This window comes from Myxine glutinosa, chromosome 14 (assembly GCF_964187855.1).
Source record: "Myxine glutinosa chromosome 14, kmMyxGlut1.1, whole genome shotgun sequence".
Taxonomy (NCBI): domain Eukaryota; kingdom Metazoa; phylum Chordata; class Myxini; order Myxiniformes; family Myxinidae; genus Myxine; species Myxine glutinosa.
In genome coordinates, this window is record NC_136274.1 from 34,110,571 (window position 1) to 34,132,385 (window position 21,815).

Genomic DNA, 21,815 nt, shown 5'->3' on the forward strand with positions numbered 1-21,815 from the left:
AATCTGAAAGGGAAAGGCTTCATAAAATCATCAATTTTCATTTTGTTTTTTGGTTACTGTTTTTGTTATTTTGAGCATACGGAATAATAATAATAAGAAGAAGAAGAAGAAGACGACGTCTAAATACAAACGGATGTGGACGGGCTTTGCATTTTAAGATGCTATATAATTTACTATTTTATAATTTAAAACATACAAACACAGAACCCTGTACAAACAATAAGTAAGACCACTTTAAAGAAAAAAAAAATTTGTTACAACTTGAAATTAATTGTCAATGACAACTATTTTAAAACAGGACGGTGCAATTTATTTGTAAGACCATCATTTTCCATTTGCATTCCAAGATGCAGGCAGTTTCTCCACGGAGACGACTGCACGCATAACATTACATTGGTCTTTGCCTAGATTTTTGACCGCTAAACTCGTCAATGATTTTTGAGGAGTCAAGTCCTTCACTCTCGATGCTCATGATTGTAAGACGAAGTTGATCTTATCCCATTCGGTTCCTTTTTTTTTTTTTTTTTGTATACAAGATCGAGGCTCGTGTAAGAGCTAACATCAATCACAAAAAAAAAAAAAAAATCCTGACCTCATCATTGATGAGTTTTAATTTTGAGAAGGACCGCTCACCCTCACCACTGTGATTCGATACGATCATCGAGAGATATTTCTGAAGAGCTATTTCAATGTTAAGGAAATGTTTCGGTGAGGGCGTGTGATGGGAGGAATTGGTACATTCTCGATTTTGCTGACTTTGTTTGCTTGTGGGAGTTTTGAAGCTCTGTTAAAATTGTCAGCAAAGTAGAAAATGTTATAAATTCACTTTCAACCTTATGTTCCATTGGGATAGGAAGGGGCAAGATTTTCTGTGGCTTGTTTGATCTCATGAGTCGAGAGAGAGGCTACCTTGGACAGGAATCCAAACTATTATTGATGATATTCCTTGTATGTTTCAAGACGGTGTTTTAAAGCAACTAGCAACTGTAGGCCTACCCGCCCGACCTCATAAAAGACGGGCGGGGCTTCAATTGGGAGGCCCAAATGAAAAGGCAAAATATCAGAAATTGAAGGCCTTTTTTATTTGAAACGATTTATATAGACATCCGTTAAATCATATCACATCAAATCATCAAAATCTAAACAGTATTTGTTGAATTTCTATTTATTCATTTATTTATTTATTTTTTGTATACAGGATCGAGGCTCGTGAAAGAGTTAACATTTATCATACAAAAAGTCAAACCAACACATAAAACATATAATAAGGGGAGTGGTAGACAAGATGGGGAGAGAGGGGGGAGGACACAAACACAACATTTGAGAGCAGGGACATCAAGAGATCTGTGGGAGGGAGAGTGCTTGGGGGGAGGTGGGAGAGGTATAAAACATATGGACACTGCAAGGACTTCCAGGAAAAAAGTTGGAATTTCAAAAAAGTGGATCTGGGGTGAATTAGCAGGAGTAGAAAAGATCAAGGTTGTGGATGGGGGAAGATAAGAGATGGTGGTGAACTGCAGTTTTAAAAACATGGATGGAGGAGTGGGATTGAAGAGAGTGAGGGAGTTTGTTCCAGAGGTGGGAGAACAGAGGAATGAAGGAGTGAAGGTGAGCAGAGAGTCTTGATTTTGGCAGTTTGACCAAAAGAGGGTTGCTGGCAGATATTGTGCGACCTGCAGGAATATTTGGGGGGGACAGAGCCCAGAGAGAGCTGGGGGAGCTAGGTCAGAGAGTAGTCGGTAGAAGACGGAAAGACCACCAACCCACCTGCGGTGAGTAAGTGAAAGGCCCTCGGAGTTAGCTTCATCGTGGGAGATTCCAATGATTCTGAAAGCTTTGGTTTCAACAGCGTGAAGCCGAGCTAGGTGTGAGGCAGGAGCACTGGCCCAGAGGGGGGAACAGTATTCCATTGAGTTGCGGATAAAAGCCTTGTATGTGGTGAGGAGCTCAGGTGTGCCATGGAAGGACTTCGCACGACGGAGGATGCCCAGTCGGCAACTGGCTTTGGAGACCAGCTTGGAAATGTGGTTTTCCTAGGAAAGACCATGGCAGATAGTGAGACACAAAAGCTTGAGTGACAGAACTTCTTGGAGAGGATTATTCAGAAAGTGGATGGGAGGGTTGTCCAGTCGGTCTTTTCGGAGAGATGTAGTAAGAGTGTGAGATTTGTCAGGATTGAAAGACATGTTCCACTTGTTTGACCAGTCTGTGATTTTGTCCAGGTCTGCAGAGAGTGAGGCGGCTGCAGACTGCCAATCTGAGTGATGAGGAATGGAGCGGCAGACAGTGGAGTCATCAGCAAAGAGGGAGAGGATTTTCAAGAGAGTCAGAGAGATCATTGATGAAGACCAGAAAAAGCACAGGGCCCAGAACACTGCCTTGGGGAACTCCAGCCTGAACAGGAAGGGGAGATGAGAGAAACCCGTTCAGGGCCACACGTTGACTTCGACTAGAGAGGAAGTCCGCAAGCCATGCATGGAGGTTTCAATGGATACCATAGGAGGAGAGTTTGGTGAGCAGAGCTGGGTGCCAGACCGTATCGAAGGCACGTGATATGTCAAGGGAGACAGCTCTGATTTCCTGTTTGGCATTGAGGACCTCCATCCATTGTTGAGACAGCAGACGCAGCATGTTTAGAGTCGAGTTACCTGGTCTGAAACCAAATTGATGATCAGAGATCAGAGATCAAGCCATTGGAGAAGAGGAAAGATTTGATATCCAAAGCAATGATGGATTCCATGACTTTGCTGATAATTGGGAGAAGGCTGATTGGTCTGTCATTGCAAGGATCTGTTTTTGCACCTTTTTTGTGTAACGCGGTGATGTTGGCTGATTTCCAAACTGATGGCAGATGACCTTGAGCAAAAGAGAGGGTGAAGAGAACAGAGAGAGGGAGTGAAAGAGCGGCAGAGCAGGATTTTAGGATCCGTGGGCTGGTGCCGTCAGGTCCAGTTGCAGAATCAGAGTCGAGGATTGACAGAAACTTCTCCACCTTGTCAGGAGAAAAGGACACAGAGTCCAGGAGCAGCTGGGTACGACTGGGTACGGTGTGTACAGAGAGGGATGGGTTTGGGACACAAGATTTAAAGGCAAATACAGAGTTGAGGCATTCAGCTTTTTCACGTGCAGAGTCAGCTGTGTAGCCGTTTGAGGTAAGGGAGGGGATGGAGGGGGAACAAATACCAGAAACAGATTTGACCAGACACCACCATACCAGGATTTGGAAGAGGGAGACAGGTTTGATAGTTCGGTCTGAAGAGTGGAGAGATATTGTTTCCTGGCTCTCCTGAGGGTGGACACACACTTGTTTCGGGCTTTGTGAAAGGAAATGAGATTTCCTTCCATTGGATTTGCTTTCCAGGAGGCGAAAGCAAGTTGTTTCTGGGCAACTGCCTCACCACAAGAGTCAGTGTACCATGCACGGGAGGAAGGGTACGACAACTGAAGAAGCGAAGGGATAAATCTGTGCCTGAGAGAGAGCAGTTTACTTTGGAAGAATTCCCAGGATGAGTTGATGTCAGAGGCGGTAGAGATGGGAGACCAGTCCAGATGATTGATGGCTGCTTGAAGACCGTGCCAGTTGCCCTGAGTGAAATGCCAGACTCGTCGATGCTGAGGAGGCTCCCTGATAATGGTCAGAGAGATGTCCACTTTATTTAACAAGCACATGATCAGATGAGCCGATTGGAGCAGAAGAAGAGCAGCAGACTTTTGCGGGGAAGTTAGTCATAACGAAGTCTAGAAGAGAAGATGCTCTGTTGACTGAGATCCGGGTCAGGAAATTGACAGATTGTGTCAGTCCCAGTGAGTCGCAGAAGTCCTTTGCTGAGGAGCCATGGCTGGTGAGAGAGGTACCCACACCCAGCCAACTGGCATGTTGACAATTGAGATCATCACATATGAGGAAGAGAGAGTTGGGATGAGTCGATAGAAGTTGGTCCATATTATCAGACAGCGAGATGTAGATGGAGTCATCACTGTTTGGTGGACGGTACAACACACAAATGAACAAAAGGTGGGAGCGAAGGGGAAGCCATAGCCAGAGCCATAGCCAATACAAGCCACATCACTTCATATCGGTAAATATTATTCCATCATGTTTGGAAAAACTGGAAAATTGGAAAAAATGGAAATTTGAAAAATTGGAAAATTGGGAAAAAATTGGAAAAACAATATAGCCTCTTTTACTCCAGGGGTCCCAGGATTACCCACCCAAAATTTCGTTGCGATCGGTTCAGCCGTTTTTGCGGTAACTGGGAACAGACAGACAGACATTTGGTGAATTATAGTAAGATGAATAGCTGATCAATGATGACAAGGAACATTCTTTAATTTCTCCTTGGGTCACAGCACACTGTCTTCAGCATCGCCATCGTCAAAGCAGTGGTTTGCTCATCAGGACACTCCTCGGGGATGAATTGTACTCGTTATGGTCACACAGTTTAATCCCTAGGCCTTCAAAATCCTCAAACTCCATTCGCTGGTCTTACACTCCAGTAAGGACACCGTTACTTCAGATTTAAGCTGCTCTCTTGACTTGAGTTGAGAGACTGGTCTGGTGAAAACACGCTAAGACTGTTCAAAATGAGTATAGCTGAATCCATTTCGCCACCCAGTTTGTCAAGGATCGACTGAGCTTCATTTCGGTCATCTACATTCCATTCCATGTCAATTGCCAGGTATTCCAACACTTTGCATATCGGAGTGTAACCTTTGATAAGGGCTGCCACTGCTCCATACCTTGCTGACCATCGACTATCTGAAAGCTGCTTGACACCAGAGTTAAAGGCTTCAGTTTTTCACAAAGCAGCTGCCAGCGATTAGTCGATGTAGATAGACAACTGCACAACTTTTGTACAACGTTGAAGAATCTGAAGACCACTGGGTTGCATTCGGTGGCACTTTTCCCCACAAGGTTGAGTGAGTGAACTGCACATGGTATAAACATTGCATATGGGTGCCCCCTGATGATCGTTACCGATGTATTTCACACTCATCCGCCTCTGCATGGGCCCCCTCTTCCCTTGGACCCTGGGCGACTGCCCCCTCCTCCTTCCTGCCCCTTAATCCGTCATTGCGTACCATAAAGGTATGACAGTACCCTTTCTGCTGAAGTAGTCTCTTGGCAACTGTTATGTTGAATGGTTTGTCATCGCCTTCCCATTCAAGACAGGGATTTGTAATTTGTATCAGGGTGCCAGTGATCATTTAATTACCTCCTCTTTGTGAAACACACCGTGGGATCTTTATCATCGACCAACCACGTGTGCAGACAAACGGGACACCCACTTTAACGTCCATCTGAGGAATAGGGTGGCAATTTAGACCTGGATTGAGGATTCTTAACCAGGTTAGACAGTCGGAGGCCAGTGGGCATACCTTTAATCCTGCCAGTCCACGTTTTTAACATTATGGGAAGTAAGAATTTAACAATTAAATCCAGCCTCGTTTTCATCTTACTATAATTCACCAAATGTCTGTCCGTCTGTCCGTCTGTCCGTCCGTCCGTCTGTTCCCAGGTACCGCAAAAACGGCTGAACCGATCGCAACGAAATTTTGGGTGGGTAATCATGGGACCCCCTGGAGTAAAATAGGCAATATTGTTTTTCCTATTTTTCCCAATTTTTCCCAATTTTCCCAAATTTTCCAGTTTTTCCAAACACTATGGAATAATATTTACCGATATGAACAGTGATGTGGCTTTTATTGAAATTCTACAAATACTGTTTAGATTTTGATGATTTGCGTGTGATACGATTCATCGGATGTTTATATAAATCGTTTAAAATAAAAAAGCCTTCAATTTCTGATATTTTACCTTTTCATTTGGGCCTCCCAATTGAAGCCCCGCCCATAGGGCGGGTACCGTTGCTAGTTTGTAATGATTCAAATAGCTCGACAAAGAGTGTGTTGTTGAATAGTGCGAGTTTCCAGAATGTTACCTGAATAGAAAAGTTTAACTTTAATAAAAGGAAAATTAGAATAAGAACCCAACTTGCATTCTTGAATTGAAAGGATTTGGTGTCCTTTTTGTTAAATCTGCTGAACTTGCATATGTCGCTCGTGGCTCCTCAAGAAAAGCAAGACTCGAGGGTGAATTCCGATTGTGACCTTTGAACACTGACCTTAAGATAAGTGAGGAGCACATGGCCAACTAATGGGGCTCTCTTTCTAAAGTGCTGTTTGTGTTACTAATCCCGGTCCATCCGGTCCGCCCAAGGATATTAAAATGAAAAATGACTGGTTTCATTGGGTGAAGTTGAAAACATCACTATCATCTACTGGGGGAAATGGAAAGGCTTCACACAACAAAGCTCTGGCCTGTTAAATCTCTTCATGTGTGGGTTCCTTTTCTTCTGGAGCACCCAATGAGAACAAAGAAAAGGGCGACTGGTCACCCTTCCCTTTGGAGTCTCTGAGCAGGCCTTGTTCGTGAAAGGGACTTAATCCCACCAATAGGCCTACCTACCTCCTTTATGAGAGGCAATGTGATGTGACAAATGGCACATGTGTATTCACGAATTAACTATAGATGATAGTAAATGTAACTTGTGATTTTATAGCAGCATGGTATGGCTTGTGTGTTTGTTTTAATGAAAGTGGGGATGGGACTTCTTCCTGCACAAGTCACCATAAGACTTAGGCCTACTGGGCTTGGTAATCATGAGCGAGCATGGCTTGTTAAGGCTCTTCAGCAACATGGGATGAGCGCTTTTTTGTGTGTGGCTTGCACCTTTGAGGCCTGTGGGTGACTCCAGAGCCTGGCGGCCACAAAGGACGTTTCGCCCTCACCTCGAGTGGCTGGTAGGTTTGGTAGTCACCCACATCATTTAGTTACCTTGGCAAGCGGTCACATTCTTCACAGTCACCATCGGTATGCTTAGCTGTGCAAGTGGAGAATCCTTTAGGGAGTCCAAAGTGCTGGGGCTACCTGAGATATGCTGAGCAATCACCCTGTAATCCCACGTCTTGGGTTAGCTCGGAGGAAGGTTGCCGAGAGTGTGCGGTCGCTCCGTTCGATCGCCGTTTGCCTGTCTGCCCATCTCGGTTAAGTGGCCAGAATTAATAGCCATGTCGGCAAGATGGGATGAGCGAGTGAAAGGCGAGTGAATGAAAGGGACGCAAGCGAAGGCAGCGAGATGCAAGCTTGTCTTATTTTTCCTTCCAAACACGTTTTTATTATGTATTCTTCTTTTTACCCTCCTTACCCTACTTCTACATTCTCCTCTTACTGTCTGTTTTTTGTCTTTCTTCTATTTCTACAACCACCTACGCCCCTTCTCTCCCACCGCCCTTCTCCTCCAGCAATGCATCTGTTTGGCTTGAATTGGCAGCTTCAGTACACAGAGGGGCATGGCTACGAGAATGGAGGGGGTAAAGGTAGCCAGCACATCTTACGCCACCCACAACCGCACTCGCCCCGATCCCCATGGTTTCTGTAAATACAGACACTCATCCACCCACACATTCACTCAGATACACAATGCTCCAGATTCACCCTCATCAATTGCTCTCTTCTTTTAATTATCAATCTTTTTCCCTCTCTCCTTCCCCCTGCCTCTCTCCACCCTCTTTGCCTTATCCTTACATTTCAGTCTGGTCTTTTCCCCTCTTTTCTTTTCCCTGTTTTTACACCGACTTGTGTGCCATTGTGCTGTGGTTCCACTGCACTCAAAACGCCAGGCTATCCATAGGTGGATAGAGCATTTACACTTTAAAATAACGTTCATAAAACCTTACTAGCTCCCCGACAAACAGTTTCTTAGTGACCCATGATCAAAACTAACTGTGAATTCAACAGCATTTATAGACATCAACAACATTTATAGACGTTGTGCTTGAAATGCACATCAAGGGTGAAAACCTTGCCCTGGATGCGACTCAAGGTGTGTGTAGCTTGACCCCAAAAGACGCAGGCCCTTCTGGCCTTTGTTTGCAGTGGAACGAAGATATTGCAAAGTGGTTTACATTATCCACCCTCCTGTGCCCACCTTTTCCCCCCTCCGTTCTCATTAATCCAGCAAATATGCCTCCGATATCTGCTGGCTCACGAAGCCTCGACTCGGGAGAGCTTGGCCTCGGACGCGAGTCCCTACAGGATGTCCCTCCGGGGGTCTTTTGGAGATTCCGCCTCTCACTGCTCGCCCCTCGGCTCCTGAAATTCAATATTTCCCTCCAACAGGATGCCCTTGTTGCTGTGTATGGCCGCAGAGGCCTAATTCCCTCCCACACACAGGTGAGGTGGTACTTTATTCTAAGGATGTTCTTCAGAATATGATGGAGGATTGCCCGACGTGCTTTTTGCAGAAATTGGTTCACAATAGTTAAATAATTCTTTTGTGCTGTTTTGGTGAATGTTTTATCACTTGCACTGATGTTCGGTTAAGTGGTGCATGATTTTAGGAAGGTATAATATAGTCAGGTTCACTATGTTTTTTTCGTTCAAATTTTTTGGAGATTAGCAAAACTATACATTTTTGGAATATTCAGAGCATGAGGAATCCCAAAATGAATGTTGGCATTTGCGTAGACACCTTTGCGAAAATGACACTCTGGACAGTGATGAAGATCTGTAAAAGCGTATTCCTGAACGGTATAGACCTAGTAGATCCTGTGTATAGGACTTATAGTTCAATCTGATACTAACAAGGCTGCTTTCTTGCTTTATAAACCCATACCTATAACTGCAAAGGACTTGCAATATCATGTATTATGTAATACAGTTATATCACAAATATAAAGACAATGGTTTTCAATTACCTTTGTTTGTTGCTTTTCTATAATCCTGAGCACTATTTTGAGGCCTTTATTGGATTCCGTGACCCAGAAAACATAGGATTAGCGTATTTAAATAAGTTTCTAGGTTGACTAGAAGCTGAGATAGCGCAAAATACGTATTTTATGGCGGCCATTTTGAAAATCCAAAATGGCGGCCATGCAGGTGTCTGTGCAAATGCCAACATTGATTTTCGGATTCTCCATGCTCTGATGATTCCAAAAATGTACAGGTTTGCTAATCCCAAAATTTTGAACGAAATTATATTTGTTAACATAGAGAACCTGACAAATATGTCGTTCCGGGCTTTCAAAAGGTGGTAGACTCTCATTTGGTTGTACCCTGGAAACCCCATCCAGTGTATTCTTCGTCATTTGTCTCTGAAAGAAAGAATTCTGAGCTCAGATACCGGGAAGATATTAAATCGATACTGGTGAAGAATAACTTAAAAAGAGAAGACTTGGCTGGAACGGCCTTGTGCAACGAAGGTCGGAAGATGAAGCTGTAAAGAAAGCAATAAAACTTCCGGTAGAAGGAAGAAAGCCGAAGGGACATCCTTAAAAAAGGTGGATTGAAAATGTCAAGAAAGATGTGGAATGTTTGCGTTTGCACGGATAGATCCGTAAGGAGAGTGTCACCAAAGGGGAAAATGGGTGTAAGACGTTTGTTGTTGTTGTTGTTGTATTCTTTGCCACTATTACTTACTTATTGTCTGCATCTCCTGTTAAATTGAACCTGAACATCAGATTGGATGATATCCTCAAAAAGAGTAAGATTTCTAAAAATGACAAAACCAAAAGTGAATTTGGGAGAATCATTGGAATATTCTTTTTTGTATTCTAACCATGATGCTTTGTTTTCGTGTACATGTGTGTGCGTCTCACGTCGACCAGGAAACAAATCATATCAACCAGAGTTCTGTGGTTGTGGGACATTTTCTGTCCTATATAAGTCCCATTGTTTGCCTATTATCACATGTTTTTGAATATTTATTCCTCATAAGCAACATTTAGACTTGGGATTGATAGGATAATTTGCATGGAGGAGCAAGGTCTCCGCCCAGCACAGGTGGGTGTGGAGCTTGGGGTGATTCACTGTGTTAGAGAAGAGTGTGGGCACAAGAACAGCGACACGACACTCTATCCAGAAGATGTGGTGGAGGTCAGACAAGATCAACTGCGTGCATGAAGGTCACCATCTGGTGATCAGTGACCAATGGGACAGGTATGCGTGTTGTCCAACCCCGTGACAGGCCCTCGGGAATTCCATTACCCCATGCAGATTCACTCACATTGTAGGAATGCTGCTGTTCTTCCAGGAGCCGCAACTCCTCCATGAGCCTTTGACCATGTAGAAAAAAAAGAATTCACTCTTACACACCACCTAGGCCTGTCCTCTTGACCTTAGCACACCATATGCACATGCTCATGTCCACAATAACCTTCATGACTGGATGCAAGTTCTATTTGTGAATGAGTCACGGTTCCGTTTTGACCTTTTGATGGCTGGAGGCCCCTATAACTCAGACATCAAAGTTAGTGACTGCACACGGAAAGCTTGTGAAACATGAGCTCAAAGCCCGGTGGGTCGATCGTGGTTTGGGGTGTATCTTTCACAATGGATGCACAGACATCCACATATTTAGTCATGCTCGTTCGACTGGCCAGGGAAGGCTTTGTTTCCCCATTTCCTGGTTCGCCTGGACTTGGCTTTGTCCTGATGAATGACTGCTTGACCTTGTAGAGCTAGGACCATCTAGACAGGCATTCTTCGGCGAAAGAGTCCCAAGACCTTGCCGAGCTGTTATGAAAGACATGGTTGAAACATCATGTTGAACCTCAAATATAGAATGCAAGACCGGTAAGTGTTTGTGGAGCTCCCTGGAGTTACATCCCCAAAGATGAGCAATAACACTCATTGCTTTTATTTCCTTCAACACAACTTATAATGTACCAGAAATTATTGTGATTTTCATTAACAATGTCACTCGGAGGGTCTTGTATCAAAAAACAAATTGCCTCTTTTCACTAGTATTTTCCTCTGGTACTTCTTCCCTTTGGCACTTAACAGTTTTTTTTTCTGTTGTTGAGTATTTGTGGTTATCTAAAAATGTATTGTGTTGACATGTTTTGTTGCAATGAGCGCTGCAAGTGAATATTCATGCCTGAGTACATTTAACATGTCTTCATGAAATAATATTGCTGTCATGTTAATTCATTCCTCCCATGCTGATGAAAATGCAAATAACCATTGTGTACCGTGCATTGTTGGTACCGAAATAAGCAAAAAAAAAATCCTTTTAACTCGAGAACCTGAAGTACATGAAATGCTTGAAAAAGTAGGTCACAGCGCCCCTTCAAGCAACATGGTGAGTGAATGGTAAAATCAAGGAAAATTCGGCCTAAGGTGTGGTTGTCTGTGGGTAAACATGCCAGGCCGTAACGGTGTGGCTGTGGAATTGCAGTACGACTTTTTGAGGTTGCTCGATGGGAGGCGTATGGCCGTGGCCCTGGAGCGGCGCGGAGCCGTTGGCCTGGCACTTGGGCCCGGCGTCGAACGAGCAGGAATGGAGCGTCGTGGGACTTTCATTGAGCTTTTACAGTCTGGCCTGTGGCATGTAGCTCTCTACAATGACGGGGAGCGGACACAGCTCCTCGGCCTGCTTGCTTCGCCCACTGGTAGGTGATAAAAGAAAAGTCAATCACACGCAGATGCAATAACGTCGACCTAGCGACAGAATGTGCAGGTATAATGAGTTAAGCTCTTTTTTGCCATTTTCACGCCATAATTGATTTAATGGTCCTATTTAATCCTGAAACATCCAGTGCCTTCAGAAAGTATTCACACCCCTTGACCTTTTTCACATTTTATTATGTTACAGCCTGAATTCAAATTGGACAAAATCCAGATTCTTTGTAACTGACCTGCACAAATATATCCCATGATGTCCAAGTGGAATTTTAATTTTTTGGAAATTTTTGCAAAATAATTAGAAATAACCACCGTTTAGAGGCCATTTTTCCCCGCAAAGCGGGGGTTGGCCTTTTCGGGGACCGTGGTAGTTGTTGTTTTTTGGTCCCCTTTTTGAAGTAATGTTTTACGGCCGGATGCCCTTCCTGACGCCAACCCTTTTTGCCGCCTTCAACGACAAACAGGGAATTACCAGTGAACTGGTACTCAATTAGCCGACCTCGGAAGGATGACAGGCTGAGTCAACCCCCCTGGCATTAATTCGGCGATCGACCGAGATTCGAACCCAGGATCCTAGGATCCTAAGCCGGCACCCTAGCCGCTAGCCCAACACCAGGGATTAGAAAATAATGAGAAATGATAAGCTGAAAAGTCTTGAGTCAATAAGTATTCAACCCCTTTGCTATGACACTCCAAATTGAGCTCAGGTGCATCCAATGTCCTTTGATCATCCTCGAGATGTCTCCACAACTTGATTGGAGTCCACCGGTAGCAAATTCAATGGATTGGACATGATTGAGAAAGAAACACACCTTTCTATACGAGGTCCCACAGTTGACCGTGCACGTCAGAGCTGAAACTCTACCGCGATGTCCAAGGAATTGCCCGTAGAACTAATTGTGAGGAGGTATAGATCTGATGAAGGTATGAAACAATTTCTAGAGTGTTGAAAGTTCCCAAAGCACAGTGAGCTCCATCATAAGGAAATGGAAAGAATATGGAACTACCCAGACTCTTCCTAGAGCTGGCCCGTCCGACCAAACTGAACAACCGGCAAGAAGGACCTTGGTCAGGGAGGTGACCAACAATCCAATGACCCCTCTGAAAGAACTACAGAGTTCCTTGGCTGAGATGGAAGAACCTGCCAGAAGGGCAACAGATTCTGCAGCACTTGACAAATCTAGGCTTTATGGGAGATTGGCCAAACAGAAGCCACTCCTGAGAAAAAGGCACATGACAGCACACCTGGTGTTTGCAAAAAAAGGTACATGAAAGACTGTGAGAGCATGAGGCTAAATATTCTGGGGTCCGATGAGAGGTAAGTTTAACTCTTTGGCCTGAATGCAAAACACCATGTCTTGCAGAAACTGAGCACTCCTCATCACCCATCTAATACCATCCCTACCATGAAGCAATTGAAGCATTGTGGTGGAAGCATCATGCTATGGGGATGATTTTCAGTGGTAGGGACTGGAAGACTTGTAGGGATAGAGGAAACAATGAATGGAGTCAAATACAGGCAAATCCTTGAGGGGAACCTGCTTGAGAGTGCAAAAGACCTTAGACTGTGGTGAAGATTTACATTCCAACAGGACAATGATTCCAAGCACAAGCCAAACAACACTGGAATGGATTCAGAACAACATGAAAGTCCGTGTGTGGCGCAGCCAAAGCCCAGATTTGAATCCCATTGAAAATCTGTGGAAAGACTTAAACATTGCTGTTCATCGACGCTCCCCATACAACTTGACAGAGCTTGAGCAAATTAGCAAGGAAGAATGGGGGAAGCTCCCCAAATCCAGATGTGCAAAGGTGATACAGACATACCAAAGAAGATTCCAAGCTGTAATCGCTGCCAAAGGCACTTCTAGGAAATATTGATTCAGGGGGTTGAATAGTTATGTAAATTATATATTTCTGTATTTAGGTTAGACAATGGATGTTTCCTAATCAGTGTAGATCAGTGAGAAAAAAAAATCTCAATTTAATCCATTTTAAATTCAAGCTGTAACACAACAAAATGTGAAAAGGTCAAGGGGTGTGAATACTTTCTGAAGGTACTGTATCATCTGATGTCATAGTGCTGCTGGTACAATTGGAAGATTTGCATTTGCAAATATTTCTTTGTTCTTTTATTGTCTCACTGAACGTCTGTTTTTTTACAGAGTCATCAGATACATGTCCAAACAACTGCAATGGAAATGGCGAGTGTCTTTCTGGTGTTTGTCACTGTTTCCACGGTTCAGATGGTCGTGACTGCTCTCAGGGTAAGGAATACACTTCTCAGGGTGTTACAGTATATCTTTGTTTGATCATAGCTTTCTTGGTTGTGGTGCAATTGCAACATCAATGGCGCATGTTATTACAATAGTGGTTATAGTGTAGCGGTTACCTTATTGGGACATAATCCACGGGCACGGGCCAGTGGGGCTTTTGATGGTGTGGGCATGGCGTACGCACGGTTGTTGGAGCCATGCCCTCTGAAGAGGGTTTTAGCGTTATAAAAGCTGTATGAGTTCCGGTCGCGAGTTCAGTGCTGTGGGAATAAAGGAGCTTTGAACAGCTGAGATGTGTCTCGTCCTCTCGTCATCGCAACTCCTACAATGGTGACCCCGTCTTGCTCTCGACGTTTCGGAGCTTCAAACGAACATGGTGACAAGCGCAGTTTCGATTAAACTGCCGGAGTTTTGGGACCGACAAGGACCGCAAGTACGAGACGCTAAAAGTGCTGCTGCTCGTAGCCTTCGTTCGCACTGAGGCTGAGCACACCCGCAAACTACTTTCTCTACCCGGGCTGGGCGATTCCAAGCCGTTGGAGCTCATGGACCACATGTTGTCTCTTCTGGGCAGCCACCGACCATGGGACCCCGGCCCCGTCGAGCCCACGCCGCTGGCGGACACTGTCGCGCTTTACTGAAGAGGCCCGTGAGGAACCTCAGCAGCCTCGAGAGGCCCGTGAGGAACCTCAGCAGCCTCGGGAGGCCCGCGAGGAACCTCAGCAGCCTCGAGAGGCCCGTGAGGAACCTCAGCAGCCTCGAGAGGCCCGTGAGGAACCTCAGCAGCCTCGAGAGGCCCGTGAGGAACCTCAGCAGCCTCGAGAGGCCCGTGAGGAACCTCAGCAGCCTCGAGAGGCCCGTGAGGAACCTCAGCAGCCTCGGGAGGCCCGTGAGGAACCTCAGCAGCCTCGGGAGGCCCGTGAGGAACCTCAGCAGCCTCGGGAGGCCCGTGAGGAACCTCAGCAGCCTCGGGAGGCCCGTGAGGAACCTCAGCAGCCTCGGGAGGTCCGTGAGGAACCTCAGCAGCCTCGGGAGACCCGTGAGGAACCTCAGCAGCCTCGGGAGGCCCGTGAGGAACCTCAGCAGCCTCGGGAGGCCCGTGAGGAACCTCAGCAGCCTCGGGAGGCCCGTGAGGAACCTCAGCAGACTCGGGAGGCCCGTGAGGAACCTCAGCAGCCTCGGGAGGCCCGTGAGGAACATCAGCAGCACCGGGAGGCCCGTGAGGAACCTCAGCAGCCTCCCGAGGCCTTGTCCAGCCCCCTCGGTTGGCTCAACCCCCACGGCGGGCCGTCCCCCTTCGGGTAAGTCCCCGGTTGGCCCGCCCACCACCAAGCCGCTCACAGCCCCTGCTCGGGTCATCAGTCGTTTCGGCCGGGTGGTTAAGTCCCCCCGAAAACTGACATTGCCCGTGTGAGTGCATTCTGGGGGGGCGCATGTAGCGGTTACCTTATTGGAACATAATCCACGGGCACGGGGCAGTGGGGCTTTTGATGGTGTGGGTGTGGCGTGTGCGTGGTTGTTGGAGCCACGCCCTCCGAAGAGGGTTTTGGCGTTATAAAAGCTGTATGAGTTCCGTTCGCGTGTGGAGTGCTGTTGGAATAAAGGAGCTTTGAACAACCAGAAATGGCCTCGTCCTCTCATCATCCGCAACTCCTACAATAGCAGTATTCGGCCTGGAGAATAGATGTTGGTGGGGTGTCCCAAACCACGTCAGTCTCCTCTTGTATAGTTCAACGTTATACTAAACACAAATATTAATATTGTTGCGGTTTTTAGAACCCTCCACTTTGTAAATATCTGTAATATTCCCTTATAAATAATCCCCTGTAAATACTCCCATTTTTGGTGTAAAGGTCAAAGGTCGCACCCTAGTTAGGCCACGAGCAACACGTAGCACACCATAGGCTTTTTCTTTAGTTATCTCATTAGTATGTGTTTCAGGTAAGGATCTGTTCCCAATAGTTGAATCTGCGTTGTATTAATTAAATAAGAGTAGGCCCCCTTGTCAATTTATATTGTGGCGTAGCCTTCCTCCAAATTGTGTTCCTTGGCTTTTTTTTTTCTTTTTTTTTTGTATACTGAATCGAGGCTCGTGAAAGAGCTAACATTTATTTCACAAACAAATCAACCAGACAAACAAAATATACAAAAAGAGGGAGCGGAAGACAAGATGGGGATAGAAGGGGAAGCACACAACCACAACATTTGAGAGCAGGGAGAAGTGTGGGAGGGAGAGGGCTTGGGGGCAGGAGGCGTGGGAAGGGGGGGGGGGGGTAGGAGAAGTATAAAACACAAGGGGACCGAAATTAGCGGGGGTAGAAAAGATCAAGGTTTTGGATGGGGGAGGATAAGAGATGGTGGTGAACAGCTGTTTTAAAGACCTGGAGGGTGGAGTGGGATTGAAGAGAGTGAGGGAGTTTGTTCCAGAGGTGGGAGAAAAGAGGAATGAAGGAGTGAAGGTGAGCAGAAAGTCTTGATTTTGGCAGTTTAACCATAAGAGGGTTGCAGGCAGATCTTGTGCGACCTGTAGGAATATTTGGGGGACAGAGCCCAGAGAGGGCTGGGGGGGGGCAAGGCCAGAGAGGAGTCGGTAGAAGACGGAAAGACCACCAACCTGCCTGCGGTGAGTGAGTGAAAGGCCCTTGGAGTTAGCTTCATCGTGGGAGATTCCAATGATTCTGAACGCTTTGGTTTCAACAGCGTGAAGACGGGCTAGGTGTGAGGCAGGAGCACCAGACCAGAGGGGAGAGCAGTATTCCATAGAGCTGCGGATCAAAGCCTTGTATGTGGTGAGGAGCTCAGGTGTGCCAAGGAAGGACTTCGCACGACGGAGGATGCCCAGTCGGCGACTGGCTTTGGAGGCCAGATTTGAAATGTGGTTTTCCCAGGAAAGATCATGGCAAATAGTGAGACCCAAAAGCTTGAGTGACAGAACTTATTGGAGAGGATTATTCAGAAAGTGGATGGGAGGGTTTTCCAGTCGGTCTTTTCGGAGAGACATCGTAAGAGTGTGAGATTTATCAGGATTGAAAGACATGTTCCATTTGTTTGCCCAGTCTGTGATTTTGTCCAGGTCTGCAGAGAGTGAGGAGGCTGCAGACTGCCGATCTGAGGGATGAGGAATGGAGCGACAGAGAGTAGAGTCGTCAGCAAAGAGATAGAGAGGATTTTCAAGAGAGTCAGAGAGATCATTGATGAAGGATTTATTGATGGAGGATTATTCAGATAGTGGATGGGGGGGTTTTCCAGTCGGTCTTGTAGGTCTTTTCCAGTCGCTACTTGCCAGTAGCGTTCACTGCCTGGCTCAGCCGCCATTGAACACGAGGTCAGGCTTGGAGAAGAAGGGGGCGGGGCGGCAAGAACAAGGTGTGGCCACGTCAACTCACCACCAGGGCGTGGCCGGAAGCCCCCACCAGCCAACCAGGGCTGAGGTGAGCTCGTTAATAGGCGTGGCTCGATGAAGCGCGGCTTGATTTCTAAGCGGGTTATAAAAGCGCAAGCGCCAAGCCCTCTCACGGAGATGCGTGAGGGGAGGCCATTGATTAAGGACTGCGCCAGGGGATGCTGATCGTAACGGACTGCGCCGGGGGATGCTGATCGTAACGGACTGCGCCAGGGGATGCTGATTGTGAACGAACTGCGCGGGAGCGCTCGATTGATTGTCACGTTGTTTGAGCGACCTGCGCGAGGGTACTCTGAGGCGAACGCTGGGCGAGAGAGAGTTGGCACGAAGATTACGTATGCGGCATCCCAGTCCCCCGCATAATTATAAGGTCCGGTCGTGCGCCAACGACACGCGAAGCTGCCTGCCATTCTTCGCGGCGGACCCGGAGCCTGGAACCATCTGCTTGACCCTTCTCCTTCTACCTGCTATTCCCCATTCGTGTCAGTGTGTTTGTACTGTCCTGGGCGTATGATAATATAAGACTGTTTAAGGCTGCCCTGTGTCACTGCTTCTTCTTCTTCTTCTTGTATATTCCCTTCTTTCATTTCCTCTTCGGGTTTCTTGTACATAATTAATAAATTATATTTGTTCTCCCTTACCTTTTGGGTTCCTCTCATCCGATCGCTTGCGTCCTGTCCCCAATTGAATATCGGTGGCACGATGTAGGAACCGCTCAGAATCAGGTTAGTCTTTCTGCTAACGGCTCGAGCTTCGGATTGCTAAACCGCTCGGCAAAATTCCATCTTGTCCGTGGCTCGGGCAGAAGTAGCGCTCTGCTTTGCGGCGAGGTTGGAGAAGGTATCTGGGAACCCATTGACCAGTCACCCTGGTCAATCTCAACCCCGCAAAGGAGCGCGATATCTTCTAGGACTCGGACGACCAGCTTAATAGATGAGGGGATTAACCCCCCCTCGGTAAGGGGAGCGCTGTAATCCGAGATCCGCAACAATATCGTGCAGGTTGATATACAAAAATACGCCATTTGTATTTTGCCGCCTCCATCCCTATGGGCACAGGCAACTTGCCAGTGTGTTTAATATCACACACGTCGGTGGCACCCCGCCCTCCTGCAGGTCGCACAAGATCTGCCAGCAACCCTCTTATGGTTAAACTGCCAAAATCAAGACTCTCTGCTCATCTTCACTCTTTCATTCCTCTTTTCTCCCGCCTCTTCAACAAACTTCCCCACTCTCTTCAATCCCACTCCTCCCTCCAGGTCTTTAAAACAGCTGTTCACCACCATCTTCCCCCATCCAAAACCTTGATCTTTTCTACCCCCGCTAATTTTCACCCCAGATCCACTTTTTTGAAATTCCGACTTCTTTCCTGGAAGTCCTAGCAGTGTCCATGTGTTTTTTTACCACTGCCACCCCCCCCCCCTCCCTTCTGTAACCTCCCCTTGCCACGCCTCCTCCCCCCAAGCCCCCTCCCTCCCACAGATCTCCCGATGTCCCTGCTCTCAAATGTTGTACTTGTGCGTTTCCCTCTCTCTCCATCTTGTCTCCCGCTCCCTTTATCATATGTTTTATTTGTCAGTTTTTTTGTGATTAATGCTAGCTCTTACACGAGCCTCGATCTTGTATACAAATATATATATATATATAAAATTCCCATCATGAAGGAGACTTCTTGAAGCTCAGTGTTTTTCATAAAATTTTACACCTCTTTGTTGTTCTTTCAGGTGTTAAATGACTGTTATTGCTTGTTTTTCACCAATGAGGTGAAAGAGAATGGTGAAATGACTGATGAGGTTCTTTCTGTTTGACATTCGTACACGTCACCTCATTGGTGCTTGCCATACACACCCATCACACCTGACCTGTTCATGCGAACGCATTGATTTGTTCAAACCGATCCTCGATGTCCGCCATTCAGGCTGCACTTTCAGTGCTTTGTTTGGAAACTAATTGAACTTTCTCATTATTCTTTCACAACACAGGCTCCTCGGTTTACTCCATATTGTTCTTCGTTTTACCTTCACTCTCTCCTCCAGCGGCGTGCCCCGTGCTGTGCAGCGACAACGGACAGTACGAGGCCGGAGCGTGCGTGTGCCACTCCGGCTGGAAGGGACGCGACTGCTCCATCCCGGGCACCCATTGCCGACAACCCGACTGTAGCGGGCACGGCTCGTGCATCGGTGGGGAGTGCGTGTGCCACAAGGGTCACCGAGGAGAGGCCTGCCATGAAGGTACGGGGGTGGCACCGGTGGGTGCGGGTGGCACGAGGTGGCATGAATGTTGACATCAGCGAAACCATTGGGTCTGGACTATTCCAGGCACTACCATAGTGTTTATTGTTTCTCGATGGTAAAGGTAACCTAAGCACACTTGTCTCTGATCCGTCTACCCTGAGTTCAAATCCCAAACCACCAATAAACCCCCATCCTAGTGTTTCACAGCCAGTATGAGCCATTCCTCAGATTTATGTTAAACTCGGAATCCCGTCTGTCGGCATTACTTGGTGGACGTTAAGGATTGCTTGGTGTCCTTCGTGAAGAGTGGGCGAGCTTTTTCCGACGCCATGAACAAAGTACAAATTCCTACCCAAATCACCTTCAGTCACCTGGGCAGCTGCTTCATGAAAGACTTGTGCTGTGTACATTCCCCGCTGACTCCATAATATTAGTGGTGAGAATAATTGGGGCTGTTAAAGTAATAGTAGTAGTAGTAGTAGTAGTAGTATATGTTGTAGTATTAGTAATGTAGTAGTAGTAGTATACGTTGTAGTAGTAGTATACGTTGTAGTAGTAGTATACGTTGTAGTATTAGTAAAGTAATAATAGTAGTAGTAGTAATGTAGTAGTTGTAGTAGTAGTAGTAGTAGTATATGTTGTAGTATTAGTAATGTAGTAGTTGTAGTAGTAGTAGTATATGTTGTAGTAGTAGTAGTAGTAGTATATGTTGTAGTATTAGTAATGTAGTAGTTGTAGTAGTAGTAGTAGTATATGTTGTAGTAGTAGTAGTAGTATATGTTGTAGTATTAGTAATGTAGTAGTATATGTTGTAGTATTAGTAAAGTAATAGTAGTAGTAGTAGTACATGTTGTAGTATTAGTAATAGTAGTAGTAGTAGTAGTAGTCGTATATGTTGTAGTATTAGTAATGTAGTAGTTGTAGTCGTAGTAGTATATGTTGTAGTATTAGTAAAGTAATAGTAGTAGTAGTAGTAGTAGTATATGTTGTAGTATTAGTAATGTAGTAGTTGTAGTAGTAGTAGTAGTAGTATATGTTGTAGTATTAGTAAAGTAATAGTAGTAGTAGTAGTATATGTTGTAGTATTAGTAAAGTAGTAGTAGTAGTATATGTTGTAGTATTAGTAATGTAGTCGTTGTAGTAGTAGTAGTCGTATATGTTGTAGTATTAGTAAAGTAATAGTAGTAGTAGTAGTAGTATATGTTGTAGTATTAGTAAAGTAATAGTAGTAGTAGTTGTAGTACTATATGTTGTAGTTTTAGTAATATAGTAGTTGTAGTAGTAGTAGTAGTAGTAGTATATGTTGTAGTATTAGTAATGTAGTAGTTGTAGTAGAAGTAGTAGTAGTAGTAGTAGTAGTTGTAGTAGTAGTATATGTTGTATTAGTAATGTTGTAGTAGTAGTAGTAGTAATAGTAGTAGTAGTACTATATGTTGTAGTTTTAGTAATGTAGTTGTAGTAGTAATAGTAGTAGTAGTAGTAGTAGTAGTAGTATATGTTGTAGTATTAGTAAAGTAATAGTAGTAGTAGTAGTAGTAGTAGTTGTAGTAGTAGTTGTAGTAGTAGTAGTATATGTTGTAGTATTAGTAATGTTGTAGTAGTAGTAGTATAAGTTGTATTATTAGTAATGTAGTTGTAGTAGTAGTAGAAGTAGTATATGTTGTAGTAGTATATGTTGTAGTAGTAGTAGTAGTAGTAGTAGTAGTAGTAGTAGTAGTAGTAGTAGTAGTAGTAATGGTATAAGTCATTGTAGCAGTATAAATTATAGTTTTCTAAATACTAATAGTCATAGTAGCTGATTATTCATGATAATGAGCATTTATTACAAACTACCAAAGCTGTACTTCTCCAACTAAGATTTTATCAATTCCCTGTGTGGAAAGAAATGAATTACAAATCACTAAGCAAAGTGGAAATCACATTTTCAGGACATCTTGTACAATGATGATTTTGTTTTATTTATTTTAGAAATCTCACAAAAAATCGAGAACACAAGAAAATCTTCAAGAAAATTAACGAATAACAGGTTAAGAGACTCTTTGTGATGATCAAAACAACCAACATTTGTAACAAGAAGACGTCATGCAGAGCACAATACTTGCAAAATCCAACCCCCACCCCTACCCCCCCCCCCCCCCAAAGTTGCAATTGATTCAGCAAATTGTCCATTTCATCAACATCAAATTGACAATCTTGATCAAAACACAGGTCAATAGGATGAAAAGTGACGATTTTTAGATGAAAATTTATGATTTTAGAAGTTTGACCTCGAGTTGACCTTTGACCTTTTGACCTCAAAAATAGTTGGTTTCCCAATTTAGTGACTCAATATACAAAGGCTGTTCAATTTTTAAGTCAATCAGATTCAAAATGGCGATTTTAGAAATTTGACCTCCAGATGACCTTTGACCTCAAAATCAATAGCCTTCTCAATTG

The 21,815-nt window shown here is 45.0% G+C and overlaps 1 protein-coding gene across 1 annotated transcript in view; it reads left to right on the forward strand.

Annotated features, from left to right (window-relative positions):
- LOC137439600 (teneurin-3) overlaps positions 1-21,815 on the forward strand; it is a 449,998-nt gene that overhangs the window by 192,037 nt on the left and 236,146 nt on the right. Inside the window, exons 6-9 of the mRNA XM_068135512.2 lie at positions 8,022-8,236; positions 11,241-11,454; positions 13,633-13,734; positions 19,182-19,376. Coding sequence (XP_067991613.2) covers positions 8,022-8,236; positions 11,241-11,454; positions 13,633-13,734; positions 19,182-19,376 — 726 coding nt within the window. The remainder of the gene's footprint in view (positions 1-8,021; positions 8,237-11,240; positions 11,455-13,632; positions 13,735-19,181; positions 19,377-21,815) is intronic.